The following is a 25,941-nucleotide window of genomic DNA, read 5'->3' on the forward strand; positions in this document are numbered from 1 at the left end:
TGTTGGTGTCCAAATGCGACAAAGGTATTTTCCCACCATTGTTTTGCTTGAGTACCTTCCCCTACCCCACTAGAAACAAGCACTGTTTGCTTCTGTGGCGTCTTCTGTGTAAAGATCTAGAAGTTTCAGAAACCTCTGTTAGATTTCATTGTGGAGGAAAGGAATTGTTATTTTCTGCCTACTTAATGGAGAAACAGTAAAGTAGCCAGGAGGAGATGCTGGACTTTATGCCTTGATTGTATTCCAATAGTATGATCTTTCCTTAAAACCTGTAAGTTTTCTTATACCTTGTATTATTCACTGAGAACAGGGAAATCTATGTTGGTGCTGACCAGACAGTTCTTGGAACCATAAAATAAGAAGTTTCTTGTTTTAGGGGTTAGACCAGAGGGAGTGGAGAGGGAGTGGTGGGGAAAAAGATAATCTCCTGGACAAACAAACCATATACAGCTGTTCAGGTGTCCTTTTCCTCATTTCTCTTACTCCTGTGACTGACTTCATACCCATCCCTCTGCTGACAGACAAAAAGATGGTATTAATGGGAGATCAAGGGAGGGTAGGTGTAATGTGTTACACTTCTATGAGTGTGCGTGTATGTTTCAAAAGCGTGTTTCTCTGGGCGTCATACAGATGACTAATGAAGCAAACTCAAGTCAAATGCTCTCAAACAAGTTTAACAAACAAAACAGGATTATATAACTGGGCTGGTATGTGATGACTTGGAGAGCTGTAATTACCTCCTAGGAACCAGATATGTGGAGAAATCTAATTATAATTTTCCATCCTCTTCTGTGTCATCTTAGATGGCTGGTCTAGCGATATCATTTGAACTCTTAAATGGGAACATTAATGTGTTTCAGCCCCAGCCATTTATCTATTAAGAGTAATATTAAAGAAAACAGAATGAGGAAGAAAAATAGGCTAAGGAATGAAAGCCCATTAATCTGAACGTCAGTGTTTGTGCTACTTTTTATTATCTACAAAGTATTACAAATTCCCATGCAACTACATGGGACAAATGGCATAAATTTAGTCTTAGATGAATCTTCTGACATATTTCATCTCTCTTTGGTAAGCTTACTTTGGTTTTGTGGAAAGGAATATGCTTCCGCTGGCCCCCAGGAGCCTTTGGGCATCCTTTGGGAGTTTGGCAATGCGTTTGCTGAGGTACCGCATACAAAGTTAGGACCTGATACAGGAAAAGAGAGCATTTGTACAGTGAATGAGGAGCTATCTGAAAGGGAGAAACAAGGTGGTGGGCTGCCAGGCTAGCTAAAGTTAGTAGCGTAGTTTGCCAATGAGATTTGCAGGTTCTGGAAGATCTGGATGCATTAAGAAGATGAGGCACAGAATAACAAGTAGGGAGGACTCAGCATTTGAAAGTACATTATATTATTTTGTTGAATACAGTTTCATCCCAAGTATTTTGTAATTTCCAAATACTGAGTTCCAAGTTTGGCTAATACAAGTTGCAGCTAATAAAGTTTGCTACAACCAGGTAGCTGAGGAAAAGGCATATAAAAACCCTTGCCTATGCCAGGAAAGATAGTCAATTTTTTTCAGGTGTTACACTGCACCGATGGGCTGTGCTGTGCAATACTGGTGTATTGGGGGAGTTCTGGCGGACAACTCTGTCCACCTGTGGTCAATAAAGATGGCTTCAGACAGCACCGAGCATGGAGAAGGTCCTGGAGCGAAGGCTGATTTAACACAGGATCTTCCTGTAAGTACAGAAAAATAGCTGCAGAGAAAAGAGCTAAGGCTGAACAGAACCCTGCTCCTGACCACAAGCTGGTCGTAGTGCTGGTAACTGTTTCAGAAAGTTGGAACAGTTTGGCAATGAAATATCCTGTTAAGATGTTGGTGTTGTGCCGCAGTTTATTCTTCACCAACTACTTTCTACCTGCCACTCTTCCTTCTGCAGCACAGCTAAGCCTAAGAAACCTGGTTATTTCAGCCTACAGGAAATCTGCTTTATGGATGTAACTAGTGCCCACTCTATGGACTTGTTACCTCGCGCAGTAACATTTTTATTTTGCCAAAATAACACAGTGGCTTGGGACTGGACTGACTTGCTGTGAACCTGTTAACTGGGGCGAAATAGCCCATGCCCGGCGTGATGCCTCTTCTGCCAGGAGCCGCGGGACCTTCTGTCTCGTTAAGAAACGAGACTTCCCGAGGAGCTGGGAAAGGCAGGTTCCTGGCTCCGGTGCTGCTCTGCCAGCTGAGGCAAGTCCTTTCCCGGTGCTCCTGGCCCCGGCAGCGTGGGGTGCTCCTGCTCGCCTCCCGGGGGAAGGAGGCGAAGGGCTGCGGGAAACCAGTGCTGCGGGCCGGGGCACTGAGAGGCGCGGGGCTCGGGTGGCCGCGGGCGCTGCCTGGGGCTGGCTCCCACCCGCTCCGCCGCCGCCGGCCGCTCGGGCTGCCTCCCCGTCGGCGGCCGGGCAGAAGGAGAACGGCCGCCTGCCCCCGCCTCGGCGCGCCGCGGGGGAGGGCGGCCGGGCGTGCGGGAGGCGGGGTGTGCGGGGCGGCGGCCTTTATAGGGAGCGAGGGGAGGCGGCGTTTGCAGGAGGGGAGCGGAGCAGGGAAGGGAGAAGGAGGAGGAGGCGGGGGGCGGCGGCGGAGGAGGCGGTTCCCGTTCCCATTCCTGTTCCCATTCCCGTTCCCATTCCCGCCGTGCGAGCGCGGCCGGCTCGGTGCGCGCGGGGCTGGCGGCGGCGGGGGTGGCCATGGCCTCCATGGCGGCGGCGATCGCCGCCTCCCGCACGGCGGTGATGAACGGCAACCGGCCGCTGGACGAGCGGGAGCGCAAGCGGTTCAGCTACTTCTCCTCGCTGAGCCCTATGGCGCGCAAGATCATGGCGGAGAAGGAGCGGATCCGCGAGCGCTACGGGCCCGAGTGGGAGCGGCTGCCGCCCCGCCAGCAGGACGAGATCATCGACAAGTGCCTGGTGGAGCCGCACGTCCAGGCCCGCTACGCCGCGCACCGCGGCGCCGCCCGGCCCGCCGCGCCGCCCGCCTCCTACCCCAGCCTCCGCCTCAGCACCGGCCAGAAGGTGGTGCGCTTCGGCGACGAGGTAGGCGTGCGGGGCCGGGGCCGGGGCCGGGGCCGCCCCGCCTCAGCGCCCCGGGCGGCTGCCTGAGGGGGCTCCGCCCGGGCGGGGGTGGCGGGAGCCGCGGCCCGGCTGCGGAGAGGAGCGGGCGCTCCTAGGGGTTGGCCGCGGGCGGAGCGGACCCGGTGCCGAGATTGCTTTCTCCCCGCCCCGCCGCGAGTGTGAGGGGGGGCGGGATGTTACTCTGTAAGCGAGGGCGCTCGGTCAGACCCTAAAAGCAGGAAAGGCACCAGATCGGAGTTCGTCCGCGATCAGCAGAAGTAACCCTAAAGTGGATTTCGCAAAACGGAGACTTACCGAAGAGGCCGGTACCAGCTCCCCCTCGAAAGCGGGGCATGGCCGTGGCTAGCTCTGGAAGTAGTCCCTTGCTGAAAATGGGCTCTAGAGAATGTTTACGCTGAATTAAATCTCTTCCTTTTTGTTTCTAATTTTAGACACAGTTAAAAATACAACGCTGAAAACATTCTAGCCCTTGGTATTTTTGACACCTTAAAAAAATGCAGCCTGTTCCATGTCATGTGCCAGGAAAAACAAGGGTCTGGAAAGATAGATGGTGAAAAGGATGGATTTTGAAGCTTCTGAGAGTCATCTGTCTAATGGCGAAGAGTAGCAGCCCTTCCAGAAATCCATAGGTATAAGGGCACCTGGTCTGGAGCGGTGGGTCATGTTACCGAGTGTGATCCCTTGAAAAGGAAGGTCTGACAATGCTTGCAAAGACCTGTCGGAGCTCTTCAGATACCGTATCTCTCTTATTCTGCATATTAGATTTCCTTTGTCTCGTTTTCTTCTACATGTTGGTATGATTACAGAGCCGATGTCTTTCACTACATTCATATAATATTTTAAAGTGACCTATTGTTAGTTAACTTATGTGGCTTCTACGAGAAAAAAATAATCTGCTTCTGCATTTGTAATCAACAATCCAATTTAAAGAGAACGGTGCTGCTTTTAGCTGCCTCATCGCTATCCCTTGCAATGGGATTTGCAAGAGGCGTTTGAAACACATAGACAATCGGCATCATGGTTCCTGACCAGCTTTGTGCTGGAAGACTGCTGTCTGTGTTTCACCTGTGAGGAAGGTGTGCCGGTGTGCCGGCGCACACTTCTTATCTAGAGTTAGAGAACAGCAGTCAAGCTCAGTTTTGTTTAGCCCGTGGTACCAGAAACTCTGGGTAAATATTTGCTAGTATTAGACCATAACTCCTGGTGAAAAAGAGGTATAGAAGGTCACAAGACAGGAAATTTAGTTGTGCAGGCAGTCTTTGGAAGGAAACCTAAACCTGAAGTTAGTTGCAAAAGGATTTAGGTTAATGACCGTGGAAAGCTCTTCCAGTCTCAGACAGCTCTGCTGTGCTTTCTGCTTTGTATTATGTGGATCCGGAAGAAAAGCAAGCATGTTGTGGGTTATTGTGCTGCACTCTATGGAAATAATAATTTCCTGCTTGATAAAACAGCTAGGGAGTCCATCTGAAATTTTGCAAGTTGCTTTCTTTCTCCACTTTGTTCCTCCAGATTACAGCTATGCTACAAATAATGTTGGTGTTAGTGTCTGTGTAGCCATTAGCCAAAGAAAGCATAGTTCATCAAAATACTTAATGCACAGTGTGCAATTTTGGAAGCATCTGCCTCCACTGACTTCCTCCTTGACTTCCAAGCTGAAGTTAATATAAATCATATTTCTCAAGAAAAGAGATTCTACTCATTTTGGCATCCTCCATTTCCATTTTAGTTCTTCCAGCTGCACTATTGAGCCTTGGAGCCTTTCCTGGCTCATCTGATAGCTTCCTCTCCCCCCCGCTCCCTTGCTGGCATTCGACCTGATTTTTGGATATTTGCCCTGGCTCACTAATTGTTCCTCCTTGTCCTGCTGTTACAGAGCCGCTGTGGCCAGTCTTTTGCCATTTTGGTTCAACTTTCCAGGCTTGCAAATGCTTTGTCTACAGAGCTTTATTATCTTGCTCTTTTCTGCTCTGACAGCTTACTGAGCTGTACTACTGCTGTCTTTGTAAGATGTAACTGCTGAACATACGGTGGTCACCCAGCCCTCGCTCAGGGCAATTAGATGGGTCCTGGCTGCTGTCCCTGTCTCATGGTGTATGGTATCCTGAGGCAAAGAAACGGAGAGTAGCCTGCATACTTCAGGATCACTTGATGTTGCAGCACTTTGTGTGAGTGTTTTGGTCTGATGTTGTTCTTGCTGACACCTGCTCCAAAAGCTTCATGTTTCCAGCCACAGCTCATCTTCCCTGTTAACTGATGTTGAAATCTGTAGTGATCTACCTGTGCTTGATTAAGCGTGGAAAGTTGATCTCTTTCACCTCGTGTTCTTTGGAGGACTTGGGAGAAAGCAAAACGAGGATGAAGGCGGAAGATACTGATTTATCTAACCAGGACTCTCACCATTTCAGTCCCACTTTCATGCATGTGACCACATTGATAAGGTGGTCCAGAGGATATATCTAGTGGTCTTGTATCTCTGGGTAATCGGTTCCTTCTTTCTCGCCTCCACTGTTTCCCGTATATCTTTTCTAATGCCAAACTCATCTCCTGCACTTGTAGTCCAGGACTGTAAGTTCTCAAAGTATAAGCATCTCTTACATTTTCAAAACACCTTTCAGTATGTTGGTTGCGTGGGCAGGCTGTGACAGAAAGTCGATGTGCAGTAACAGGATCCAGTCATTTCGTAGTGCTAGAAGCACTGCAGCACCATGTGTGACTCTAAGCAAACGCCTTGAGTCAGCTGAGTGCCACTGCTCCTTCTCTTCCATTATCTTACCCTCATTGCAGCGTTGCCAGTCATGGAGTTAATAACTGAAGCCTTACATGCACTGTGAATGCAGTTCCTAAATAGGATCGGTGCCAGGACACCAGAGCTGCTTTTTTAATCTCCCATCTTGCTGTCAAAAATCTGAAGGTATTTTAAAAAGTCTCAAAAAGCTTGATGAGAGAAGTGGAAGTACAGGAATCGAGCTCTCTGATTCCTGAGTGCTTCTCTCTCAAGCACAGAGTGGGGTTGGGTGGCACCCAGGTCACTTGGCATCTACCTGTGTGCACCACACTGTCATGGTGAGGATGCATGCAGCTGCTAACGCTAGCCATTACGTATCCACCATCAGCCTCACGGTGTCAGGTTAAGACTTCCTAGTTGAAACGGGCCTGAGAATACACCAGCTCAATAACCTTGATGTGGTTGTGGGCCTTGGTATTTTCCAACATCTCCTCCTAGCGAAACCCAACATCTCTTGACTTGCCTCTCCATCTTGTTTTCTAGAGTCGCGTGGTCTAGGTCATGCATATATTTTTCATCTCTTCCAGGTTAATAGAGCCATTTAACAGCCCCATGAAGGAAGTTTTGTTCTGTTCACTGAAGATTGTCTTGCTATCATTGCACATGGGCCCAGCACCAGGAGACCATGTGTTGCTTCACCAACATTTTCTGTGTCTAGACAGCCTAGGTCTTCTAGCTGAGGGCTTTTGGAGGCTGCAACCTTCAAGCAGAGCTTCCTCTTTCCCAACAAGCCTCCAGTTGCTGGCATTTCTCCGTTTCTATCTAATGCTCGTAGTGATAGAAAATAAGGTTAACTGAGCAGAGGAAAATCTAAAAATAGAATCCAAGTTTGAATGTAAATGTAATATAAATGGGCTATTTTTGAAGTACTCCATAAATTATACACCATCATGAGGGGAATAGATGGAAAAACAGCAGTGTGTGAGAGACTTCCACCCTTTGACTGCTGTAGTGGTCAGCTTGTGTTAAGCATCTGACTTGACGTTAGTTGATGCTACTGGATCCCTCCCTGTTTGACTCAGTGAAAGACAGTTTAGATATTCAGTTTGCAACAAGTTCTTACTCTTCTCTTAATATTGTCCCTGTTTATCCACAAGTGTGCGCCATACCCATGGATTTAAGGTCTGATTTTTCTTTTTTTTTTTTTTTAAGGTATTTTTTAAAGAGGTATTGAGTGTTTGAGTGGTACTTAACAGCTCAAAAAATTGGACTTGAAATAACGAAACTTTTCATTGAAGAAGATGCTATGTGCTTTAGGATGTGGTAAATATTTTATGTGGCAGAAAGACAGGTAAGAGAGCTTGGTTAGCTTCATTCATCATCTTTTAATAGGGAAGCGTGACATTATCTACCTGAAGGCAGATACAGTATTCGTTTTGCTTAGCCTTAAGAACTTTGGCACCAAGTCAGAGGATCGACCCTTTTATCTCCTACTTAAAAATACTTTGAAGCAACAAACATACAATATAGCAATAACTTTTATGTTGGGACTGTTAACAGATTTGTGCTTTTTAAAAATAACAAAAAATGCAGGGCAGCTTTTGAGTTCAGTTAAACCCCAATAACCAGCAAGTCTTATTCCTGATAGCACTTCTAAGATGCATTTGTTGGTGGGTTTGTGAGTGCCTGGTTACTGTCAGCTGCCCTAAGCAGACCTCATGTCAGATATGCTGGCATGTTTCTACCAGTGTCTTCCATTCTGAAATTTAGATGCTGTTTTGCAACAAGCTGCCTACATATAGCAAACACAGTTTGTGATTCTTTTTTATATATTCTGCAGCTGGTTGTCAAAGTCAAGTGTATGGCCAGATTTTTGCCTCTTTTTAGCTATGAAATATGTTGCATGAGGCCCCGTTTCTTAAAAATAGCTTCTTTAATGTTGGTGAACAAAAGTTTTATTTGCCTTGTTTCTGGAAGAAGGCTTTGTTGTGTGCTGAAAACAACAGCTGAACAGATATGGATCTCTTCTAATCTGTGTTGACAATAAATAGCCTTGAAGCCTTTCTCTCTTGAATTTCCACTCATAACTTACTTTTGTGAATATTGAAATACTTGATGCTTTTGCTCCCATTTTCTTCAAGCATGTGAAAACTTGTTTATTCTGCAGAAAGCAAAGTTATTTCTCAGATTTTGTTGGTGATAATCATGAATTGGGTGCATCAGACAGGAAATTGTCGAACTGTTGTTCTCCAGCTTCTCAGTCGGTCCTCTGTGTGGGGGTACTAGAGGTGGAGGCCACAAACTTCCTTCCCTTTTCTGACAATGGACAGAGCCTGACCACTGTCTCCTTCATCCTAGCTTCAAGTACACTTCAAATAACCATAGACATCAGCTCCTTGAAGCTTTGTATCCTCAAACCGTGTCTTAGCCTATTTTATCCTTTTTCTAGATCCCATAGAAGATCTCTTGAATGTGGGCAAAGCTCCTCAGACTTACTGGCTCTGAGGTGTGCTGGGCTGTGCAGCCCTGAGACACAGTGAGACATCCTTTAAAGAAGACAAATCTATGGTCTTTTTCTTTCAGAGAACTGCTCCTGCCTAACAAGTGTCTACTACTTCTAGCTTTTGAAATAGTCTGTAAAGGTCTTAGATTTTGTCTCTGACAAGAGCTTTTTAATTAATAATTGGTACCAAAATACTGTTAATTCATTTCAGGAGCTTTTTGTCTGCCTAAACTGGAGGTTGAGATTGCAAGTTGAGGTGTCAACAAGTGCAGTGGCTTTTGAGAGGACATCAGATTCTGTGAAGTGGGAAGCTGACTTGCTCTGTCCTGTAGGGAATGACATATCCCAGCGCACGACAATCCCACACCCTGACTCTGCCTTCCTCTTGCAGCTTTTCTGTCCCTCTGCGGACAGCTGTTTGTCAGCAGGGCTCACTTGCAGCAGTGGTGTCGTCACTCAGTTGAGGATGTGCGGGGAGCATTGAGTGAAGAGGTGTCCCTCCCGGTGCTGTCTACACTTGTCTCAGATATAGGAAAATAAAGAACTGGCTGTCTCAGATCCAGGACGAAGATGGGCTTGGCTTGCTCCCACATTTAAAACTCATCCACAGCTGGTTTGCATGTCCTGTAAATGCCAAGAAACTTTAAACTCCTTAGGTAAAACAACTGACAGCTGTGCCTGCATGTCTGGAACTTTAAGGTTCTGTGACGACATGTGGGAGTGTTACACTGTTTGCTGGACTTAATTTCTGTCCTTTACTGCTGTGGTTGAAGTCAAGTACTTATTTGTACAGACCCCATGTGGAGAGAAGGGTTACGGTTCTCTTGTGTGTGTGACTCAGCCCAGTGGCGCGGCTCCCCTGTCTGTCTTCCCTCCTGGACTTTGGTTCCTGTCATGCGTGCTTCAGAAATGAAATGCCAGCTCCACTAGTTTCAGAGGCAAAGGATATGGTGCTAAAATGATTTTGAAATGATTTGACACTCACCTGCTGCGAGGCATCCCACCTAAGAGGTTCCCATGTGGTCAGCAGCATTCCACAGTGCAAATACTGATAGAAGAGATACTAAAAAGCAGACTTTTACTCCCTTTGTTTCCCTTAAATGTTAATAAATATGAGTATCCTTTTCCGGGAAAGAGAGAACCTGGTATTACGCTTGTGTTCTTGGCAAAAATTTCCTGTACCATATCTCCTTTTTGGCCAGAATTTGTGGTCCAGCAGAGCCCAGGCCTTTCCTTTGAGTTGGTCTGTATCAACCCAGTTCTTTTTAAGAGCATGGGATCACCCTCGTGTATACCACAAATACTTTGCTGCTAGAAACCCTGTGTTTCACAGATGAGTAATAGTTGGAGAATGGCACGTTTTCACATTTAGGAGATGGTTTCAGACACTTCTAATTGTGATTTCATAGCCCTTGGTCAGCAAAATCTGCCTAGGGTGAAATAAGAGGAGAATGCTATCAGATGTCTGAGAAGTGTATTTCTGTAAAGGCAGAGGTCAGAAATAAAGAAAAGGGAAGTCATGGTAAGATGTGAGGTTCCTGTGTTAGCTTAAAACATTGTCTAGTTCTGTTATTCTTTGAACAACAGGAGAGTGAAACAAGCACTCCAGGTCTTGTCCTGTCCTCTCCTTCCTTGTGCATGGTTACTCCTGGCCTTTCTCCTTCCATCTGCTCTTCCAACTCCTGTTCCTTCCCTGATGTACTGGAGTGGCCAAGCAGTGGTATACTCAGGGTGGAGGGTGCAGCTCATTCCCTCTACCAGTGTGAACATCGAGTATATAAATGAGCCTCACCCACGGCTAGGAATAGAAGTGTGATTGTTTAGTTGCAAGTCACGAACAAATGTGAACAATTTTTTTTTCCACCCCTTCTTTTTTCAATATGGGTCACATGTTTTTCATGAGGGTATGCCGTGTATGAAGAGATTATTTAAATTTCTCAAATTGGGATTATTTTCAGAAAAATAACTTCTTAAAAAAGCTATTTCAGATCAGGATTTTAATCTGGGCGTAAGGTGGTTCTTTCAACAGTGCAGAATACTTATTTCAGACTGATTGTCGCTGAAGTGGCATAATGATGTGTCTTGCCAGGGCTGGATCCAGCTGTGGCTTGGCCTGATGGATGCGCAGCTGTTTTGCTGTCACGTGACTGCCTGGTTGCGTACATGCTCTTTGGTCTGCGTAGGGGACAAAATGGGACTTTATTTCCCTAAGGCCCCCGCTCCTCTTGTTATTTCTGTCCCTGTATGTTGCTAGAGGCTACCAAAGAAAATGCCTAGTAGAAAACTGGAGACATAGTATGTTTTAAAGCTATTTGTAGAGCAACTATTTTAAGAGGTTTAGACCAGGTAAACCTCCATACATTTTGGAGGTTAAATTGGTATACAATTGATATTTGACCCTCAGAGAACTTGCTTTCAGCCAGTCTTTAAATGTAGTCAGTGCCATCTCCAAGTAGTGCTCTTGCTTTTTAGCAAGTTGTGTGGTAGTGGGTGTTATCCTTCCGGTAGTGCAGTGTAATGTTATCTGATGCTCCTGCACAGGTAAAGCTGCTCTTCTGATTTTTTGTCATTCTTTCATTTTATTTCAGGACATAACTTGGCAAGATGAACACTCGGCTCCATTCTCCTGGGAAACAAAGGTAAATATGTAGCAATTTTATTTTTAATATTTGTTTGTCATTTGACACTGTTCATTGTGCTTTTATATTATATTCATCTTGAGACATGATAGACTAATATCACCTTTATTCTATGAGAGCTGTGCAAAGTGACCGTCCTGTAAATGAAACAAGATGGGTGCTCTTCAGTTTACATCAACAGAAACACAAAATGTACTTCATGGACTAATGTTCTGGCTTCAAGTGCAGCTGTAAAACTGATTCATTACAAATTACTTGATTTTTTTTTTGGTAAAATTTTTAAATAACTTCCCATGTTGAGCAAGACCAGTGTCTCAGATGTTGTATAAACGTAAACCACATTTCACTTTTGAAGTCAGGAGTAGAGGAGCTAAGAAATGGGGTGAGAAAGGTCCAGTTATCTAGTAACTTCATTGGATTCTTTCTTAAAGCCTGTCTTATGCTTGATCTTTTTGTTGTGTACTAGAATGTAATGAAACTTGTTAACCTGGGGCTGTGCTAGAAGCACTGTGATATTTTCTCTCCAAAAGGCAGCTCCTTCAAAAAATAATGTATTTTTCTGTGGTGCGTCGGTTTGGTGTTTATTGTTGTTGGGTTTTTTTTCCCTTGCTTTACCTCTGGTATTTTGTTAAAGCATTATTTATGATGGGATTCTTATAAGGTTAACACAGAACGGGAGTTCATCTTTCTGAACCTGCAGTGTGAGGAAATACATTTGCACCATATTTATGGTGGGAAATCAAGTTTAATTCTTCTTGTTGAAGAAAGTCTCAAAGATATGAGAAACGCATCTCATTGCCCTTCTCAACTGGGTGTGGTGGGCATGTTAATTTAAACACATCTCAGACTTTGTGTTTTCTGGCTTTATCTGCCAGAGAAAGCTGCTTCTCCCTTGTTTCTTCCATTTCTTGCCCTTTAACTGTGTAGATAATTGCGTATGAGTTCACGAATATAATCTTAGCCTAACACGGAGTAATTATTTGGAAATGCCAGTGAATACTAAATTAATTCCATTGACCCTAGACTTGTTGTCAGCCTTCCCTGCTCAAGGTCACTGTCTGTAGCTAGCACCCCATCTGTGCTTTGCAGATGCTGATTAACTTATAACTTGATGTGACTCCTGGGTCCCTGAAGCCTACAGTGTTGCAGTTTAAGAGAAACCACTGCCAGTCTTCACTTGCCCTAAAACTCCCTTATAAAAGCTGTGGTGGTTCAGGAGCCAATGGAGGATTTCCTGCAGTGGAAGCCTGGTAGCTCAGGCAAACCCTCTTTCTTTCAGGACCCTTAGAAGAAGCATCTGCTGGCTTTTAGTATAATACTAAAGAGGCTTTTAGCATGTGTGTACTTGAGTGAAGCTGTCAAGAACAAAGTAGTGAGAAGAGTGTGGACCTCATTGACAATAAGGTGAAATAAATCCTGTGTTGGAGACAGCAGTGTTGTTTCCCCTTGTACTTTTTGGTGCAAACCCTAAAACTCAGTTTTGAGAATGTGGCAGCTGTAATTGTATTTATAAGCTCTGCCTTGATAGGATTTTTAAAGTTCTGAATACTTGAACTTCCTGGAGATAGTGCTTCATGTAATGTACTGACTAGTGATCCATGAGGAGAAGCATCTGCACTCAAATGGATTTTCTTTTTAATTGGTAGTTGTCTTTTCTTTTAAATGCTTGTATGTCTAGTGGAGTGTTTTGCAACCCAGCCTGTGGTTTATCTGTTCCTGATTAAGATTATTTTTACTATCCTCCTGGTGTCTCAAAATGAAGGACTGCAGTGGATGGGTGCTGTAGTTTCATGCTTTTCTGTAATGAATTGAGGAATTGAGGGTCGCAGAATGATACGGGAACACTCATGTGACTGCTGAAGAAAAGTGTCTCAGCTAATCAAACTGTGCTTCCCTCTTTCCCCTTATTCCCTCCTTACTGACCAGAGATAAAAGCTGTGCCTCAGCTGTACACTGAAAAGTTGCATGACCATTTTGTCTGGCTTTATGGGGTGTGGGTTGGTTGGTCTATGTGGATTCTTCCTTTTGATTTTTTCCCCAGTGCCTCATATTGTGTCAGTCTTTCAGCCAAATCCTTCAGCTGCTGAGTCTTCTATTTGTAAAGGTGGAGATCTTGCTTCATGCTTACTCTTTGATCTCCTCCCTAACCGGTACTTTAATAAGATAATATTGGAAGGCAATTTCTCCATGAGGTACCGGCTGAGGAAAAAAATACCCTTGCTCACTTGGTCCAGCGTGGGGAAACTGAAGAAACCTGAATGAGCTGTTTAATAAGGTTGACATATTGTAATGCACATTCAGTGTCTTGCGAACCAGATGTGTTCCCACTGTTATTTCAGGCTGTCAGGCTCTTTCCATTCCATGAGCTCTACCCCATGATGGGATTCTTTTCCCTGATCTCCCTTTAATGCAGTTTTTGGTTTGGTTTTTTGCATGTTATTGCTGTGATAATGAAATTCCTTCGTTCTTTTGCAGCTTTGCGTGAATGTGCTCTGGCCTACCTGAGGAAGGGAATGTAGTGTTCACTGTCTGCTTTTGCAGAGAAGGAGAAAGTAGAGATGTAAATCAGTAAAAATCAAGAGTTTTTTGGTAGTTTGTTTGTTTGTTTGTTTGTTTTTTAACATTGAGACTAAGAAAAACAAAGCGGCAAGATCAGTATTTGTAACTAACTTCAGGAAAACTGAAGGGTAGTGAGAAGAGTAGAGAAGAAGGGAGGACATATTTTCTGCAAGTCAGATCTTCTCTCAGCTGTTACAGTGATGCTAGTGGTGATTCCAGTTGATTAAATGTGGACAAATTTCTCTCATGGTAGCTAGTGCAATGGATTTCCTAATTCCATGGCTCTCAAACTTATTCAGAGAATAGTGTACTAAATTGCTGTCATTTTGGGAAGAACATTGTCGAAGGGCTTGATAACCTTACTTTTGTCAAGAGTAAACTTTGTTCTCATTTTAAACATCGTTCTCATTTTAAATGTGAGATATGGCTGAAGTCATTCCTGTCGCAGCAAACACTTGCATGAATATCTCCACCATTTTTAGCTCTTTATGTGTATTTAAAGTCTTACCTCTTCTTACATCTCTTCTTGTAGAAATACAGTGTAATTTACTGAGTTAGTTGTTAGACAGCATTTATAATACTAATATGATGCGTAGAAAACTAGAAAACTGTTTTCCCAGAAGGAAACTACTCGGTAAGTGTGTTCTCATGACACTACAAATATGCTGACATTTGAAAACTAGAGATTGAATTGGAGGTAGTGATTTGGTTCATGGGTGGAGCCCTCATGAACATAACACATCTGGAAATGTGGGTTACATTTTTAACTGGAGCTAAAGCCAGGTTTATGAATTTAGGGCACTCTATTTATGGCTTCAGGTTTAAGTGAGATCAAAGCTGACATTTTGGCTGAGTTTAGCCTTTGAGGTTTCTTGGTTTGTTTGAAGTAAAAATTCAGTGAAACTCAGCACGGACCCCAAGATATAAATGGAAAACAAGAATCATGCCTGGGTTTGGAAATAAAATTTCTCTGCAACTCTTCTTGAAGTCAGAACTTTCTGGTTTTGGTGTGGTTTTTTGTTATTTTTTTCAAAAATTAATTTAGTAGTGAGCAGAAAATATAATTCAGTCTGCCACTTCAGCTAAACACACTGAATGCACAGAGCAGAATGGGAATAAGTTGGAATCTATTTCTAATTCGTGCTGTTAACTAAAACAGGTTTTGTTCCAAATGCTTAAAATTGACACATGCACATCTAAAAAATTTCTTGGTCTTGATACAGATAGAATAGTTGCGAAGGTAGCTTTAGAGAGTCCTTTCTATACTTTTTTTCTTTTTAAGTCCTGGCTTTTTCCTCCTTCAGCTCTCCTACTTTTAAACAGGCCCTCAGATATTTGTTGAAATAGAAGCCTTCAAGGTGTGTTTAAAAACAAACAAACAAAAAAAGCAAAAAGAGACAGTCAAGCCTCAATCTCTTTCATAATCTGGTTGCTGCCTCCCTGTCTGAATTCCCTAATTATATTGCAACATAAGTGATCTAATCCCAGTGGTGATTTAGAAAGAAAAAAATCGTTTGACTTCTGAAAAATGTGGTTTACAAACTGTTTCCTTTATCTAAAACTAAAAGACAGGCTTCAATATCCTTCTTTGTACAAGTCCTAGTTGGTTTTCTGTTTGTTTCAGGAGGTTTTTTTAAGTAGGAAGAAAGTGGCAGAAAATAATTTTTTTTGGTCTCCTTCCTTAGCAGCCTGATATTAGAATTGTTTGCTACAAACTACACTTCAGTGTGATTGTTTTTGTCAAGCTGGCATAAATGGCAGTGCTTCCTTGGAAGGAAAGAAGAGTGATGCCCAAGGTTTTGAGTTTTCCCTTCCCTTTTTGAAACTACACTACAGATATTTAAAACACTGCTGTAAGAGTACTCTTGACTATTAGATCTTGAGCAAAAAACCCTCGGCTTGTGGTAATAGCAGCTGTGTTCAAGGTTTATTTTAATGTGCATGGCCAGATATGCTTGGCTAAGGATTCAACTATCTATATCAATCATTAGACAGTTGTTCTTGAGCATAAAATCTTGCACATATCATATACTGTCAGTATGACTCTGCTCAAGCTAACCAGTAACAGCGGCAGACTTGAATGCTGTTCATATCACCAAGGAGTAGATCATGAAATTTCCTCCAAAGCTCCACACTATGTATCTTTGGCATTGTCCTTCTGTACAGACTAAAATTACTTATATTGCTTTTGAGCGCTTTGCTCTGTTTTGCCCTCGCAATTGATCTCTGCTGATCTAAGGATTTCTTTCTGACTCTGAAAAGATCCTGAAAACAGCCACGGTGTGCACAGGAAAGAAAGTAAAAACTGCAACTGCTTTGGGTGCCGTATTTATTTTGGATTTGTCCATTCAGCAAAGCAAAGTCATCTTCTAAATCATTTTAAGCTTGGCTTTCTTAACTCTGCATATATCAGGCTGTTCTTAAAACAAGTTGCTTCTGACAGTGTTCTGCAGTTTTTGTCTCAACAATTTGGATTTTTCAGGGTGCCAAGCACAACAATTTGCTTTGGCTGCGTTTGCTTGACTGTTTAGTAAAATACTACACATTCCTGATGAGTGAATAAGATGCTTAAAAACCAAAAAGGTCCTGGGTTCTTTCTGGTCATCTTGTTTTTAATGTAGATTTATGAACTGAGACCTGATTTTTATACAGTATTATTAAATTACTACGTTCTTAGTGTGTGGTGCCTCTCTTTTAGAATACATTGTTTCCCATGAGTATATACAGCCAATATTACAATTTGATGGATTATCCCTGCCTTGAGACTGAAGTTAGGTCTAAATTTTTAAATTCAGTAAATAAAATTCCTAAATACCATAATATGGTCTTTTAAAGGAAAGATGGACACACAACTTCCCAAAACCTGCTATTTTTAATGTTACTTTATTTATTAGACAGAAAGATGATCCAAGACCTAGACATCCTTTATTTTAACCTTTACAGTGGTTTGGAACCAGAGGGATAAGACTGAAAACAACACAGAGGTTTTCTCTGCCTCAAAATACTGCTTTGTGCATACTCTCACATACACTCTCTCCTCCTCTCTCTCTTAATGTGAGAATGGCTTGTTCGTGCTGTATTTTTAAAACACTACTGCTGTTAATAGCTTTTATTTGGATTCTGATAACTTCTGGAAATTGCAGTTGGGACTGTACTAGGCTGTCTGTAAACTCTTGAGACTTTCTGGGCTGATCAGTTCCCAGAAACACAGTTTTGACAAATGGAAGGAAAAAGAAAGTATTTTTATTTTATTGCTTAGATGGGGAATTAAAGTACAAGAAACTGCAGCTTATTCAAAGTCATATAAAATCTGTGAAAGCAGCTGGAGACCAAAACAGTATCTCTAGAATCCCAAACCGCGCCTAAATGACAATTCACTTTTGACGATCAAATCTTACTGCAGAGTTCAGTGTTTGCTTCCCTAAGGTGGCAGCTGATAGAGTGCCACAAGCACAGTTCTGCTGCTAAATGCTCAAGCACACAACTGCAGCTCACAGCAGCTCTGCCTAAGCGCAAGGGAAGTGAACACACAGCGTGATCCCTTCCAGACTAGTTGCTACTATAAGTTTGACTGGAGCCAGGAGAGATGTGCATGCAACAAGATATTCTCTTGGCTGGCAAACCTAAAGGAAAAGGAAATGCTTTTTAAACTGTCTTTTAAATGTCGTTTCCCTCCCTCTCCTGCTGACACAATCAATTGCCAATTTGCAATCACATGTAAGAAACTGAGAGCAGGACACTAATTAAACTCACATTTCCTGCTGCTCTTTTGGGTATTTGGGAGGGGTGTTTATAGTACTTTATTGCCAATTTTGTGACTTGAAAGGTATTGCATATTAATCATTTGTTTCATCACCTGTATTTCTTAGGTGTTCAGATGTCTTTAGTAACCTTGAAAGTCAAACAGAAGTGTTAATTCTATTTTCGTTGAAATATGTAACTTGTCCACAGAAGTTCTTGGCTTCTCGAGCTAAATGCTAGAAGCCGAATTATACATCTGACTTCTCAGGGCTGTATTTACATCATGCTGAGATGCAGTGCTTTCAGAACCTGTTGGGGTAGTCTTCCCAAAGAAGTATTTTTATTCAGATTATTCTGGGTTGTGAACAGTTTGATCTCCAAGGCATTCCATGACACAAATATGCAATCTTAAATGTTGGGTGGTCCTGTCTTCTGAAATGGAAAGGTACACCCCATGGTCTCTGTTCTAAAATGACAAAGAGGGCATCCTCTCCAGAACAGGCATCCACGGGTGGATTGGAAAGGGTCCAGCTGCCTGAAGTTGTGCTGTAGTGCCATGCTCTTTGTTGCTTCCAACCCAGACTTCTGAGCTGGTGTTTGGATCCCATAGGAAAGAATGTAAAACATGACCACAGGCAGTGGCTTTTGCTTCACAGCTTGAGAACTTCCTGGGAGGCCTGGCTTTGCATGTCCATCTTGCTGCCACCGAAAGGCAAAGCCTTCATGTTGGTTTTCCTTTTTCTAATTTTTGTTCTAACAGACCCCTCCTTCTGCCCCATGAGTGTTTTTCCTGGATTCTGTTTCCAACAGTATTCTGGTGGATCTGGGGCTGTGATGGCCCCTCTGCGCTCTGGACATTGACCTTCCCTCTCTCTTGGGCCGAGGGGCTGAAGGAATCATTTTACTGAAACTGACTGCTGCTGTGGTGGCCTTTTAGCTACTGTCATCTCTAGTGTGAGCCCTGGGACAGTCTACTCAGAAAGAGGAAGACTGTTGGAGGATAGAAAGTAGCACTGTTTTAATTCCTACATGACAACGTTCTTAAGTCTTCCAAGATAGATTTTTTTTTTTTTTTTTTAGCCCTTGGATATTGGGAAAGTGGAAATCTATTTTATATTTTATTGTGGTTTTTTTAAGATGGGATTTTACAGTTCTGAAGTCTTAAAACATCTTAAAATTTAGGGTGGTAAATGTCTATTCAGTAGTATTGCCAAATGAGCTTAGGGAAATAAATCCCTTTATTTTAATATAGGGAATGGCAGTCACTGTAAATAACCCTCGACATCACTGCATCCATAGTTTGTTTATGCACAGTTTATCTAAGGAAAAGTGTCCTGCTCTTAAGTTTATGTTATGATGACTTTTTTTTTTTTTTTAAATAACGTTGAAACACTAAGGTTTTTCCTATTAGTTTTTTTCAGGCAGGGTGTGGTGTTGAGTTGTTTGGTAAGAGTATGTATCCTTGCACTCACCTTATTTTCGCTGAGCTATCATTACTTACAGCTTGTTTATGTTCTGCATCTTTTGATAACACTGTATGTTCTTAATGAGAACACAGAACTCGGTGCTTTCTTGCCTATAACCTTGGAAAAATATCTAATGTATCTAGATCTTTTGAAAGATCGGATGTTAGTCCATGAATCAAATTACATGTAGTCAGCTGCTGACTGTTTTAAAAAAAAAAAAAGTTTTATAAATAATCAGTTGCTGAGTTAATATTTGCACTTTGATGAGAAGTTTCTGAATATTAAATACTAGGCATGTGAAACCTGCTAGATCTATAATCCCTTTGAACTTTGCATGCACAGTAATGTAGGACTCAAAATCAAACACTTCTAGTAAAAATGATATGCAACTAGGACTTGTTTGAGATTCAGGCCCATAGATGCTATTGTGGTTTTATTTAGGAGGGTCCAGGTAATGAATTAGAATGGGGAAAACATCACAAATCTGCAATGAACTTCAATATCTGCTACCGCTTGTAGCAAAAGCTAGTATTTGAAATGTCCTCTGAATTTTTAAAAAATTAGTTGGGCCCATAATGACAACAGCGTATCTCCGACAGTAAATACAATTTATTTTTTTTTTCTTCCCCCTTGTTTGTTCCATTTTACAAATGAAATTCTAGACATCAAGTTGTTCCTTTCTGGCACTTGCTATGGTGCTGTGCTCCTAACTACAGTAACACTTGCATGTTTCTCTGAGTGAAATAAGACTTAACTTTCATTAGCTTAAAGAGTGTCCAGCTAGTTGACAATCAAGATTACTGAAGTGGTGGTAAGTAAAATGGTCATTTTGAAGTACTGTTCATTTTTGGGTGGCTTTTGCAAGATCTGGTTCATGCTATAACTGTGGTCAGTTGCTTCCTTGACCCAGTGTTACCTCTCAGAAATGAATACAGTTATCTGCACTGCAAGTAAAAGCATAACAAGCTTCTGCAATAAGTGAAGAACTGGTCCTACTGGAGTTGTTAGTTTCCTTCAGAGGGGCATTAGAATTGTAAAAACCACTTATCTACGCATACCTGTAATGTCTAATCCTTTATCTTGGAAGTAGATGGAGTTGTAACTTGTTGCCAGCTATTTCAAAGACTATAATGGAAGATTGCCTTTTAAACTACACTGTAAAGCTTTTTTGCTTTATATTTTCATGTAAAATATCTTTGGCTTTCAAAATGCATCCACAACTGTTCTAATGTTTTAGTGCCGCTATTCTAATGTTTTAGTGCTGTGCATGCTAGGCACTGCTATCTTGGATGGCACTGAGTAACTTAGATGCTTTCTCTGACTCCTCTGCAGCAGATCTAGGACTTTTACGTTTTCATGCAGTTGACTTTTAAAAATTAATATTTTTATGTAGGTACAAATATAGATATTTATGGAGAAAATAGGTTAGCTTTACTGTGGTGTCTACTGTCTGGGAGTTGCCTAGCCGTGGGCGTAGGTGTTATCTATGTGCATCAAGATCAGAAGTTCAAAACTGTGTCTTTGTGAAGGGCTTTGAAATACTGTTTTTCTTTAACCCTGAACAGAGCCAGATGGAGTTCAGCATTGCATCTCTGTCCATACAAGAACAAGGTGGTGCCCAGCTGCAAAATGAACAGAGGCAGCCTGTTAAAGGAGCACCTGGTGTCCAAGTCCCTAAATCTTCTCAGGCCAAGAAGACCCCTGGCTCCGATGGGTTGATAGCATCCAGAAAGGAAGAGGAGTCCTCCTTCTGGAAGATAAATGCAGAGCGCTCAAAGATTGAAGGAGACAAGTCTGAGTTCCAGTCCCTGACCCCCAGTCAGATCAAGTCTATGGAGAAAGGAGAGAAACCCCTTCCCTCTTTTTACAGACAGGAGTCTGCTCCAAAAGAGATGACAAAAGCTGAGAAGCCCAGCATAACCAAACCAGAAAAGCCTGTCACCCCCAGCCTACCTTCTGTATCTCTCGAATGGGAGAAACCTCGACCCACGCAACTCCCTACTAGTTCTCTAGATGACTTCTTTCTTCCTGACCCACCACAGGACCTGGCATCTTCTAGGACAAACAAGGAAGATACTGATGGTACTATACTTACAGATCCACAAATGCCTGGACAGGTAAGGACTGCTATATCCACTGTCCTTAGATTTTAAAACTGCATAGTACATTAAAATCTGACAAGGCTGCTCTGGAAGATTCGGGGCTCCATAAAGCATTAAGACATAGCTAAGCTTGCTGACTTTTCATCCAGCAAATTTAAAGAAGTCTATTTAACCAACATGTTAACTGCTATTGTTTGTTTCAGTCAATTATTTTTTAATGTAGTAAAATGCGTAGGATAAAGGCATCATTTAAATATAGTACCAGAAATGCTGACATGGCATCCGGTGGCTAACTGACATCAAGCTACTTAACAGTTTGGGGTAAAGAGCTTGCTATGTCAAATAAAAGAGTTGTTTGTTTGTTTTTTTCTTTTCTTGAAACAGCAAAACACAATGGAAAAAAGTTTTTTGACTTGGAAAGTAGATAAACTAGACTCTAGGATACTTTACTGCTACACCTTGCATAGCGGTGAATGGTGAACAAGTTTCTCAGCTGTTTTAAGTGGTAGCCCAACAGCCACTTCCCAGTGCTTTCTCTGGGGCAGCTGGACTGCTTTCAAGTGTGTTTTCTCTTAACGTCCAAAATGGAAATGGAATGAGCTTCCAGAATTAGCCTTCTCAATGTTTTGTTTAATAAAAAAACCCAAACAACCCAACAACAAATAATAACCTTAAGCAGCTCAATAGCCAGTTGAAGCTATTTAAAAGCAGATGCTGATCTGTGAGAAAAGAAAGGGAACAACAGGATATGACATGGTGAGGGAAAGAAAAGGAGGAGATCTGAAGCCTGAAAACTGAAGCAGAGGAGCGGTTCTTCAAACAGAGCTCTGCAGTTCTGTTTGGAATCTGTAGCACCACTCTGGCATAAGCCTGACATATTATTGTGCACCTTAAGCATGTCACATAGCTTTTTCTCTACCATATTTTCCAAACAGTGATTGTTTAAATTCCAGACAAGATGATGTAAGGTCAGAAAGATGCAGGATGAGGTCAAAACTTGCAAGAGAAGTAAGCGGCAGCACTTAGGAGAGAACAATACTTATGCCTCTTCAGTATTTGGAGCCCTATGTTACTTTGTTTCTGAAGCCAAGACATAATGCTTCCTCAGCTGTTTTGCCACAAATTGTGACCACTGCAGTCCTTTAATTTTAGTTAAATAATTTATCATGATAGTTTTCCTAAAAATTAATGGTTTTTTACAGTTTTAATTCCTTTGTGAATGATTTGTAGCTAACTGAAAGTCTGAAAAGCCTGACTTTTTTGTCTCTGTGAGGAAACAATCCTCCCATGTCAAAATGGAACAGAGTAGCAGAGAAGATAGTATGATAGAATTTTCTTTGTTTCCTCTTTTCTGGATTATCTTCCCTGTTCTGGGGAAGAGAACCATGCTCTACGAAGAGAATCCAGAGACTCAGCTGTGTCCCTTGTATAGTCTTCCTGAACACTAAAATCACCTTAAATGTCATGGCTAAAAGTGCAGCACTGCAGGTGTGAGCATGTTCTTGACAGCCTAGTAAATAACTTGTTAACAAAGTTTGAACTGCGTAGTTTTCTGGAAACAACTAGCTGTCACTGCAACAGGCAATCCATTGCTCAAGTGATGCTTACATTCTGCGTTTGTTTCATTCTCTGCATTTCCCACTTTAGTCTTAAAAATTCATCTGTAGTAGTTTTGCCATGGGGAAAAAATAACATTTTACCTGCAGACCACTACAAGAATTTTATTTTTATCTAGAATTGCCTTTTTGGTCATTGTATTTTTCTGTGTCTAGCATTTTCTGGTGTAGGATCTTAGGTATCCTAGAACAAGGTGAAGAGCTTGAAATACTGGCAGACAACACTGTGAACTTTCTTCTGTAGATAGGCACTCAAGTACTGAGTTTGTAATACCATAATTAACAACCACATCTTTTTTTTTTTTCCTTGCAGACTAGTACAAGCAATGTTATCTTGAAGACTGGCTTTGATTTTCTAGACAACTGGTAAAAGATACTTCAGAATAGATCAAACCAATTTTGGGGAAGGAGTGGAGTATCTTTCTCCTTGTATGTTAATTTACTAGCATTTGTGTCTTTTTCTAGAAGTAACTTTCAAACTCTTAAATGTTGCCTTTGTATAAACTTTTGTAATACCATATGCATTTTTGTTTTTTAAAGAGTGATAGAAGTGTGGTTTCATTTGAATATTTTTTTAATATCTGTTACAATTTTTAGTAGCTACTGTATTGAGAGGATGGGAGAAGTTACCATACACATGTTAAAGAAATACAAATGAGAGTCTCCATATCCTAGAAATGGAACCTACAGGACCAGCTTGCTGTTTTCTATCGAAACCTTGCTAGCATGGCTTGTCAGAAATAGCATTGCACATGCAATGGTTCCAAATAAGCAAGTAATTAATTCCATACTTCAGATGACTAGCAAAAACAGTATGAAAAATAAGCATACAGAAGAATTGCATTGATTTCTCAATTTCATTTAGTTCGAAAGTAACTTTTGTACTACTTATTTGAAAACATTTTTCTTTTGAAGAGGGCAAAGGCATTGCCACAATGATGGATCCAAAGAAGCACTGTGTTTGTACACTACAAATCTGCTAAAATAACTTAAGAGTGTTAGAAAAATGACCTGGGAAAATGACAGGTGTTTCTGGTCTTTGGATTAAAGTCTTTGGGTGTGTAGAGTGGATGGGACAACACCTAATGAATGGGAGAAACTGTCTTCAGGGAACACAAGCCTGATGATTTCACTGCCTCCTTACTAGGGCATAACTCTTGATAATCGTAGTGCTGAAAGTACAGCACTGGGAATTGCTGGAGTATAGATAGCCTTTGTGTCAGGAAACCACTGTGTTTATGGGAGGTCATAGCAGTATAAGGCTTCGTCATTTTTTAAGCAGCTTATCGTCTCAAGGACTCATCAACTTTGGTGCTTTTTCCTCCTTGTGGGTACATTCTCTTCAGTGTTAAGCATCTGAGTTACATTTTTTCCTGAGATGCAGAGAGGTGTCTCAAGGTGGCCCTCAGCAGACCTGCCTCCAGTTCTGCTTTCAAATGATCTTTGTTTGGTGTTTAAAATGTAGAGAACAAGACTAGCTGTTGTTTGAATCTGTCGTCTCTGAAATGCAGCATGATTTACACACTGACTCTCACTGTGTTTACCTCACCTTGAAGCCTTAATTCCCCCTACGCACAGCCAGTGACTGGTCTGCTCCAATGCCAAAGGTTTGACCTTCCCCTTTACCTCAGCAATAGTCCCACAGCATTTGTTTGGGGTAGAAGGCAAAACACGGGTCTCTAATGGGGCTAATGGGTCCCAGCCAAGGCTATAAGAAGGTCACCATCTCCCAGACCATAATTGTGCTAGGCTTCTCATGGATTAGCACTTGACATTTGGTTCAGTGCCAGGGGCAGTTAAATGTGCAGAATTGGATGCTGCAGGATTTTCTTCTGCTTGTTACAGGAAGGGTTTGAGATGTCCTGGAAGAATCCTTGCCTCTAATTGGTGTGCTGCTTGCTCTGAACAAGCAGAGGATGCTGATAGAGCATTAAAACTTACTCGTTGATCAAACAAATGCTGTAAGCTACCCCCTTTCCTCTCGCCCCCCCCCAAAACAAAATGAGAAGTAGAACCACCAAGCCCCAAACCTCCATTTTTTATAGTGTTTTCTTAAAAGGTTTCTTAGCTGAAGGGGAAGATTGCCACAGAGTATAACTGAGTGCGTAGCCTCATTTGTAGACTTCTGGAAGTTTCTTTACATGCTTCCTGAGATGTACAAACTCCGGTAATTCATGGATATTGTCTCTGCATTCAGCAGTTTAGGAAATACTTGTTTCTACCAGCCTGGACTTTACTGCTGGTTTGCTACAAGCTTCCAGCATTAATATAGCTTAGAACAACTTAAGCATGAATTCTTTAGGTGTATAATTAGTATTGACTTGCACCTTCTTTTCGAAGCTGACTTAACCCTGGGGTTTACAGTTACCAGTGAATCTAATTTTCTGTACATTCAGCTGCTGAAAAGTTAAAAATCCAACGTGAAGATGCGCATTCTAGTCTTACTTTGATATGGAGAGATTCAAAAGCAAAGCCTCCTACTGTTGAGGAGTGTTATTTTAAACCTCTGCTAAACACCTTAAAGCGTCTTAGGGAAGAACCTGGGCTGCCTGTCTCTTCCATCGGCTAACTCGACCCTAATACACATTGGGACCAGCTGGTAGAACATGCTGCAGAACTTTTTACTTATCCTGGTAGGTTTTTCCTGTGCTTTGACAAGAGTTGATGCTCCTTCTTTCTTTAATATGTTTTTATTAAACATTCTTACAAAAAAAAATTGTACCTGGTCACATTTTATATTAACAATGTTTTAATAAAGTCACTTTAAATAGAACATTCGAGACTTTTGTTCTGCTTTGTGTAGTGTCCTCTATACTCCGCTTTCCTCAGTGCCATTGGAGCTGTTTGGGGCATCTTGAATCTGCCCGAGAGGCAGCCAAGAATGATCTGGTCTAGAATTTCGAAACTTGATTTTTTCAGATAACACTGCAACTGTTTTTCAACCTTTAAGTGAGGCTGTTTGGGGAAGTATTTTTGCTTTATCATTTTTTCTGACAGCTGGGGATGGGATGAGATTGGGGACCTTTTCTAGAGATTAAAATCTATTTGTACTTCACTGTAATAGTCTTAAACCTAACACACTCCTACCCCAATATCTTCAGGTAATCCAAAGCAGTATCTGAATCAGTACTGCAGGAGCAATTTGAAAACTGTATGTCAGGTTTTATACTTGAGTTGAATTTCTACCAACAGCTAAAAAGGCATTGAAAAAGAACTTGGTTTGGAGAGACTCGACGGCCATTTAAGGGGTGGTATTCCAACGATATTTAGGACCTGGCCTACACATAGTTTGCTTCAGTCTTGTTTAAGCACTGTCTTAACTTTTGGAAGTCCTCACTAATAACGGCAAATCCACATCATCTGGGTGTTGTCTTGGCACATGGAGTCAGCAGGTCTCATGACTGAGTGAAGGCTTGTAAGGGCAGAGTAGAAAACATGCTGCAGCTGCCTGCCGAAGGATATCAATCAATTTATTTA

At 41.9% G+C, this 25,941-nt stretch overlaps 1 protein-coding gene across 1 annotated transcript; it reads left to right on the plus strand.

Moving 5' to 3' along the window:
• Nucleotides 1–2,620: 2,620 nt before the first annotated feature.
• C1H1orf198 (chromosome 1 C1orf198 homolog) lies at nucleotides 2,621–25,237 on the plus strand. The gene is made up of 4 exons (XM_074896719.1): nucleotides 2,621–3,074; nucleotides 10,930–10,980; nucleotides 20,312–20,863; nucleotides 22,778–25,237. Exons 1-4 carry the CDS (start codon nucleotides 2,727–2,729, stop codon nucleotides 22,832–22,834), a joined length of 1,008 nt encoding a protein of 335 aa, XP_074752820.1. The 5' UTR covers nucleotides 2,621–2,726; the 3' UTR covers nucleotides 22,835–25,237.
• Nucleotides 25,238–25,941: the final 704 nt, after the last annotated feature.

This window comes from Athene noctua, chromosome 1, assembly GCF_965140245.1.
Source record: "Athene noctua chromosome 1, bAthNoc1.hap1.1, whole genome shotgun sequence".
In the NCBI taxonomy this organism is placed as follows: Eukaryota; Metazoa; Chordata; class Aves; order Strigiformes; family Strigidae; genus Athene; species Athene noctua.